Source organism: Rhodnius prolixus, unplaced genomic scaffold (assembly GCF_049639745.1).
Source record: "Rhodnius prolixus isolate KJV_2025 unplaced genomic scaffold, Rpr scaffold_1, whole genome shotgun sequence".
NCBI lineage: Eukaryota > Metazoa > Arthropoda > Insecta > Hemiptera > Reduviidae > Rhodnius > Rhodnius prolixus.
The window spans coordinates 5,624,679-5,632,825 of NW_027411581.1; the positions used below are offsets into that span (position 1 = coordinate 5,624,679).

At 32.8% G+C, this 8,147-nt stretch overlaps 1 protein-coding gene across 1 annotated transcript; it reads left to right on the plus strand.

Moving 5' to 3' along the window:
• Nucleotides 1-1,883: 1,883 nt before the first annotated feature.
• On the plus strand, nt 1,884-7,492 carry Nup54 (nuclear pore complex protein Nup54). The gene is made up of 12 exons (XM_074127303.1): nt 1,884-2,142; nt 2,225-2,329; nt 2,477-2,683; nt 3,386-3,469; nt 3,556-3,714; nt 3,802-3,955; nt 4,602-4,744; nt 5,112-5,267; nt 5,352-5,608; nt 6,812-6,928; nt 7,036-7,146; nt 7,245-7,492. Exons 1-12 carry the CDS (start codon nt 2,058-2,060, stop codon nt 7,359-7,361), a joined length of 1,695 nt encoding a protein of 564 aa, XP_073983404.1. The 5' UTR covers nt 1,884-2,057; the 3' UTR covers nt 7,362-7,492.
• Nucleotides 7,493-8,147: the final 655 nt, after the last annotated feature.

The window sequence follows — 8,147 nt, forward strand, 5'->3', positions numbered from 1 at the left end:
TTATAGAACTCCTTATTGAAAGTGATATTTTAGTGTAATTTGTGTATATATCACTAATATGATAAATACGAAGATTGGATGATGTCTATTATTAAATTTTACCAGGCATTAATTTGCCAAATGATCGGATGTTTTCGGATGCTCTGTGTGGTGATAACTATTGAAAAAATGCATGTTTGTAGGCTCACAGTCCAATATATCTTTATTAATTATTATGCATAATTATTCCCAAGAATTATAGTTTACAGAATTATTAAAATGGTTCAAATAATGTATGGGAGTTTCTTTGGTTTGCTAGTGAATAGTGAATTCACAGAAAAAAAATTCTCCGTGTTTAATATTTAATTCAAGTCATTTTAATCGTTTTTTTGTGCTAATTTTGAGTTTTATAACATTTACTAACTATATTTCTTAGACTGTGTGTATCAGCGGTTGAGTGCAGCGGACCAAAGTTGGAACTCGGTCGTTAGTGATACAGACAGTACTCTTTGGTTTTATCTGTGTGATTGTACATAGTGTTTTCCGAGTGTATTATGTATTAACTTCCAGTTTTTCCTTTCCATAAATTTTAAGAGGTAAGTTTTCTTTTTTCCTTAAATATGAACTTGGATTGTGGGGAAGTATCGGGAAGGCCACCCAATGATGTGGCAAAGGCTTGATAAAATGGTAAGTTCTAACGATGCTAAAGCAAATATATACAGTGCCCGTAAGTAAAAGTACAATTAGTATGGAGTATAGAAGTTCAGATTTAGGACCATTTCAGATAATTATTGAAAGTACCAAACGAGACCAAAAAAGGATCGCTAGGATACATCCAATGTCCATTAGGAAATTAATTTTTGAACATCACGCAGAAATCTCCCAAAATAATGACAATGTAAAAAAAAATAGGCATAAATAGGTTAAAGGTAGAATTAAATAAAGGAATCTCAACCAATAAATTGCTGGGATTTTCTTTGCTCAAAGGTAAAGGATTTAATTTGTACATACCGAGATATCTATTGCAAAGAAGAGAGGTAATTAGGGGAGTGGACACTGAATTGTCTGAGGCTGAAATAAAAGAGGTTCTTAGAGGTCCACCTGGGATTAATTACGAAGTATTAGAAACGCGAAGATTGAAGTGGAAAGTTAGAGATAGGGAAACTAACGAAGTGAAATTGGTGCCCACCCAATCTGTTGTAATTGCTGTCCTCTTTAGGACAACAATTACCGCAATATGTACATATATCCACTAAGTAAGGTGCGAATTGATCAAGTATTTGGCCACTTCCAGGAACAGTGCAAAGGAAATAAAAGATGCGAGAAATGTGGTATGAACCAAGATGTGTCTGAATGTTCAGGAGATAACCAGCCGAAATGTGTGAACTCATATGGCATCTAATGTAAGTGTTTGTCCACAATACGAAAAGGAGAAAACTCTAAAGCAGTTAATGGGAGAAAATAATATAATTTACTGCAACATTTTGTTTGGAGTACCATTGTGGAAAGAAACTACATTCTATAATGTTACTTGTTAGCAGATAAACTCAAAAAACTAATTCAACAAAGAAGCTGGTGTTAAAAGCAGAAATATTATTAACTTTAAAGAACAATATAAACTTGTCAATATTCTTATTTCATTAAAGGAAATAGAGAAACAAAATAGGATTCTTATTATATTGCAACATTTCTGTAATTATAAGAAAATTAGTGAACACCAATTTTACAGTCATGATTTGGGTCTTTCTTTTCAAGTGATTCAATGCTTTGGAAGGAATATAACATGTCATGAGAATTACTTGAGGACATTTGCTGTTTTATTATGCTGTTTTCGTAAAATTCAAAGTAATGTGCTCTGTGCAATATAAAGTGTAGTAATCGATCAATCCACTGGCGGTGCAGCGTAAGTCTAACCTTATTGTTGGTTTTCTGAAACCTTCCATGTTGAGTTGATTGAGCGTGATCGAGTTTAATTCTCAGTTAATAAAGTATTTTAATGATGAATTACCAACTATTCTAATAGTGGATTTACTTTTAGTATTTATTTAAAAGTTCGTTGTGATTTTGAACCAATTTTAATGGCTTTTAATTTCGGCACTTCTACTTTTGGGACTCCAGCTACTTCAACATTTGGTTTTGGAAGTACAAATCCAACAACTAAAGGTAGCTGATTTTTACATTTTGAGAACATGAAATTCAAATTTGCATATCCCTAACAAAATTTAATTATGTTTCATTGAATTAGCCACTACAGGTTTTGGGACTGGTAGTTTTTTTAATACTCCTGCTGCTACAACAAGCACTTTTGGTTTAGGATCTACGGCCACTACAACAACTTCTACAGGTTTTGGTATGTATTGAGTTCATGTTATACCGTTATTTTGTTTTCATAATGAGAGACGACTTGTAAGATTTATCTGTTGTGGTTTGATAAACCATCATTATATCGAGTAAGTGATTTTGCAACTAATCAGTTCATTTTTGCTTTTAATTTTAGGAACATTTGGCTCTACTTTTGGAACGCCGGCTACAACTTCCTCCGTATTCGGAGGATTTGGTACTACCGGGCCCACTACAACCTTCTCTGCATTTGGTGCACCAACGCAGACTACTAACACCGGTCTTTTTGGTGGTTTTGGTACAACCTCAACACAACCTTCTGCTCCTTCCCTATTCAATGTCAGCCAGCCTCAGCAGTCTTCAGGTTTAGGCACATCCTAATATTTAAATAATTGCATGTATTCAAGAATATTTGGCCTAATTCTAGTTAAAGTTTCTCTCATACTGGTACTTCTATAAATGTATATCTAATTCTAGGCGACGTTATCATTTGTTCTCCAGAGGGAGGGTTAATCCTCTGGGCGCTTGTAGCTAGGTACTCTTAAATCAGTTAAAATAGTCGCAGGTGTTTTGTTTTCTTATTGCGCTATTCTTTTATTCACATAAATTTTAAGTAAATCGACTTAATATATATACGTCTCTTTAGGTGTCAGAGTTTGTAATCTTCAAAATAATCTGATGCGGGTGTGAGCTAGCGTCGGGGACCGCCCATTACAAACAAAAAAAAATCTTCAAGAGTCCATCAAGTTATTAGGGATGATTAGCTCCTGGAAAGCTTTCAATCTCAGTTATTGATTATTTATTTTTTAAAAATGTTTCTTACTTCAGTGCTAAAGCAAACTTGCTTGATTCTACGGCGCCGTTAACTGGTTTTAATTGGTATAACAAAGATCATTTTGAGAATACGTTATAAGCATTTATTTTGTTTCCATACAAGCATTTACATTTTTCGAATCGGGTAGAAACCTTGCTTAGTGCCCAGCGTACTATATTGACAGCATCAGTTATAATCAAGCAACTTTTCTTTATTGTAGAATTGTAAAGGCAATTATTTTCTTCTCTCTAGGATTTGGAGCGTTTGGTACCAAACCTTTTGGTACAACTACTACACCAAGCATGGGATTTAATTTAGGTGGAGGTCTTAATACTGGTAAAAATTAATTCCTTATTATATATTCATTTTAATTATAAGCATCTAATTCATATTTTGATTCTATTTTTAATTTTTAAAAACAGGGCTAGGACAGCAACAACAACAACCTCAGCAACAGCAAGCTCCTTCTGAACTGGAACAAATTTGCCATTCAGTATATAATGTATATATCTTCGGCGATGAAAGAGATGAAGTATTATCTAAATTTAATTTACTCCAGGCTTGCTGGGGTAAGGGTAAAGGTATGTAAAAAAAACAAAAAAAGTTCATTTAATAATAATTATCACCTTTTTTTTACCTAGATTAATTTAGAATTGTAATTTTGATAGGATTTTATGCACCATCACCTGCAGCACCAGTAGAATATAATCCCACAAATCCATTTCATAGATTCAAAACTGTTGGATACAGTGTAAAACCAACTGTAGAAGTTAGGGATGGTTTCGTAATCTTACAGTTTAATAAGAAAGAAGAAGAAATAAGGTAATTTTCAATATCTTTAGGGGGAAGAAAAACAGTTGAAGCTTTTTAAGTATCTATGCCTTTAATGTTCTTGCATATTTGTCGTAAAGAGTTCTTGTACTATCAATAATATTGAAACTCCCCCCTCTTCCAAAGTAATAACAATCATAATGAAATAATCATAAACTGTTCATTTTTGCTTTTAATCATAAAACAAAGTTCATAAAAGAAAAGAAAATAAACTTAATGAGGCAAAGAAAAACTTATTTCTGAGGTTGGATTTGGTTAGTTTGCTGAGTTAATTGTAATTGTTGGAGATTCAGAGATAGCTGAATTCATAATGAATTATTTCCTTCATTCTAAGCAGCTACCAAATATCTAGTGAGACCAATCTGGACCCTTCAGCAGTCTGAGAAAGAATTCAAATAAAATAAATCACTCCCCCTCACGCTATTTCTCTCTATCCAAGAAACTGATAGGCGGTACTGGACTAAAATACATGTTGCTCAAAGTGTTACTTATCTTTCGTAATACTGAAATTGTAGCGTTTATGGTTGATGATCAGCTTTTCCTCCCATTTGGCTTAATTACCTATCGTAGTAGCGATATCGCTTTGTGCAATTAAATATATGAGCGCTGTTAATGTAAATGTCTCTTACTTTCTTAGAACCCAAGAAGACCAGTTGAAGGCATCGTTAACAAATGTTCTTGGAAATAAGCCTAATCTTATACTCCATGTGGATTCCATTAAAGCCGCATCGGAGACCTCAAGTCTTGTCTTTATGTATGTGGAAGAAAGAGCGCAAAATGGTAAGAATTATTAGTTGTAACTCAGTAGGATATAAAACTCTTAATACTTACTGTTGGGTAAAGTAAAATAACACCTTACCTATGAAGGTGAAAGATCCCGGCCCATTTACAGGATTTACTTATTCCTTTCTTACAAAAACTCTACAATAAATTTTTCTGATGGGTTGAAATAAAAATCCCCAAATTTTAAATTTTTTTCAATTTTCTTTATTTAGATAAGTTAGATACACGCATACTGTGAAAACGATTTCTAAAAAACTTCTTTTTTTAATTCCGGTCTTCTCACAAATTGAATTTCCGGCAAAATTCAAACGTTTTTAATATTTCTTTTACTAGTTTTTTTTACAATTACTTTAACTAATTGCAGGACAGACTAGAAGAATTGCAAATACAGAGTTGTGTAACTTTCTCTTACAACCGACTACTAAATCACAGTTAGTCTCAATGGGCGTTGTAGATGTGCATACCTTCACAATGCCTGATAAAGACCAAATTCAGGAATATCTCAACAATCCTCCAGCAGGTGGGTTTTGTATTATAATATTCTGGCCAAAAATCTTTACTAACTACTTAGTCATCCCTAATATCTACCATTTAATTGTTTCAGGAATAGATCAATTAGTTTGGAAGCAAGCAATAGCTGATAATCCAGGCAGCCAAAAATATCTACCAGTCCCATTGTTAGGATTTGCTGATTTAAAATGGCGATATAACTGTCAAACTGAGGAAACCAACAGGCACCAAGCTTATATTGATCAATTGTCTCAAGATATTATTTCTTTAAGAAATGAAAATGAAAATATTAGATTGAAAATACTAGATTTCAAACAGAAACATATTGAACTGCAGCATCGTCTATTAAAGGTTAAATAAATTAAATTTATTTTTATTTAAAATTTAATTTCATTAGTGTTTAAAGAAAATGTTCAATTGTTCATTTTAATAACGTGGGTATTAGTCTTCAGACTTTCAGTCGTTTCATTCTCACCATTCTACTTGCAAAATTTGCACAGATCTTCAGTTAGTGACATATTGGAGCTATGCACATAAACGAGCAATTATACTTAAAAATATTCATTAATAACACGGTAATTTGCTTGAATACCTTACAACATAGTATTACAGAGTCTAGACAAAAGGGTACTGCAAAGGTAGCTAATTTGTGCTTCTAATTTGGTTTTTAAGTTCGAACGCTGCTCGCCATGCACAAACCCACACATTTAAACTTTTCAGCCGTTTACAATTAGTGTATTATCGTCTCTATTATGACGTGAGATTAAGCTTTTACTTAGCCTTTCCCTTTTCAGCTGCATAACAATACAACTTTAAGGATGGGTTCTTGTTCTTTAATGGAATTTTGACTGACTATTCATTTTTACATGAAACTTAGCTTTTCTACGGGTATCCCATCCTATCTAAACAAACAACATTCAATACTGACGCATCCTACACCCACACAACAAACCCAGCGTCTGCAGGGATGACTGGTATATGTAACAATTTTGTTTTAATGCACCCAGATGCAAACTAGCTTAGGGATAATTAACGTTTTTATTGCTACGTTGCATCTTTATAGCTACTAAACTTTTCTTAGCGACCTCTTTTTGAGTGGGCGCAAAGTATTTATCATTTTTAATACTTTGCTTACGTGTAAAATGCTCAAAAAAATTCCACATGTTGATGCTTTCCACTGATTCAGCGGCTGCTAATGCGGCAGCTGATTAAATTTTGGTGAAAGTAAATTAAATATAAAATCAAGAAGTCTTTTGAAATTATCTTTAATTAATCATTAATGAGAACCTTGTGACTGATGCTGTGAAACTAAATGATATAGCTTCAAATTTCGTAAAAAAATAAGAAAGGTCTGCCTCTTTGTGAAGTGAAATGATTTTCTTAGACGGTGTCTCTGTTTGGTGATAATATTATCAGTACCAGAGCCTGATTCTAGGGTTTGGCTTCGATTAAGCAACTGTTTTATCAGCCTAGTATTCTGCTGGTGTCACTCAAACGTTTACGAACTTCCTAAGCTATAATCTTAAATAATTGAATATTTTTTTTTTATTATAGCTAATGGTAAGGCAACAAGTTTATCTAAATGTTGGTGTTGCATTAAGACCTGAAGAAGAAATCTTAAGAAGTCAATTGGACAACATAGAAGTCCAATTAAATTCTGTACAATTAGCGGTAAAATATTTATATTGTTGAAAAAATTACTACACTCAATTGGTCTGGATTCCTCCAAAATTTGGTTTATACTGAAAGTGGGTGTTTTTTTCCTCTTTACTTTACAGGGAAGGTTAAGTGAACTCTCCACACAGGTAAGATTACACAAGCAGGAAGAATCCCAACAAGATCCAGATTCCTATAATATGGTGCCTGTAATGCAGCAAGAAATGAAACAAGTATGTTACAAGTATTCTTAGATTTATTATTTAAATGCACTTTTTATAAGGCTATTTAATAATATAAAAAAATTAACATAAAAAATTTAACGTTTTAGTTTCTCGGCATGCAACAAGATGCAATTAAATCACTTATAGAAATCATCCAAGATGACATGTCCAGTCTGAAGTTAATAGAAGCTGATCTTAGTAACGTTAAAGCGGTAAAAGATTGATGAATACAACTTAAAAGTAATAAAATATATATATTAACAAAATACTCCAATTTCCTTAATTGTATTAGTTTACTTTTTTTTATAATTGAATTTTTGTTAAATTATAAAGACCAATTTTTTTTTTTTTTTTATAGTCGCTTCTCCTTGACTTCCTGTTTATTTTATTTTATTTTTAATTCGTGACAACTGTCTCTTACTGCAATTGTCATATTTATATTTTAAATATTTTCTTAAAACTAAACGTTAAAGATATCACCTTTTCAGTGGTAGGCTTGGTCTGGCCTAAGGTTTATTATTGGTTCGACGTTGTCAAGACAACAGGCTGTACCTCTAGTAATAGTTCTCAGACAAAGGCAGTTTCCTTTCTAGTAATCTTTAGTATCTTTCCGGAAAACTCAGCATCTAGTATGTTGTTAAAAAGATAGAGGAAGACTAAAATTGAAGAGGGTATGTGGGGGTCAAAAGGAAATTTTAAAAACCACTTCTCAAAGATAAGCAGCAGTGTACGACCACCAATTTATGATGACGTTATTAAAAATTATGCAAAACTTTTTTTTTAATTGTCACAGAGTGGGTGTTGGAAGATTTGTCTATGGAAATATTTCATGGCTAATATTAGATTACGTCAACTCAAGTTCTGTCCTGGTCTCTCTAATAAGCCACCTCCATCTCCTGCTCTGTCTTGTGCTATCGTGCTTCTAATTACTGACACTCCACCTTAGCATAGTCTGCAAGGTTCAGTGAATCTGCTCTTTCGCATTTCTTGTGTTTTCACGTTCCTATCTA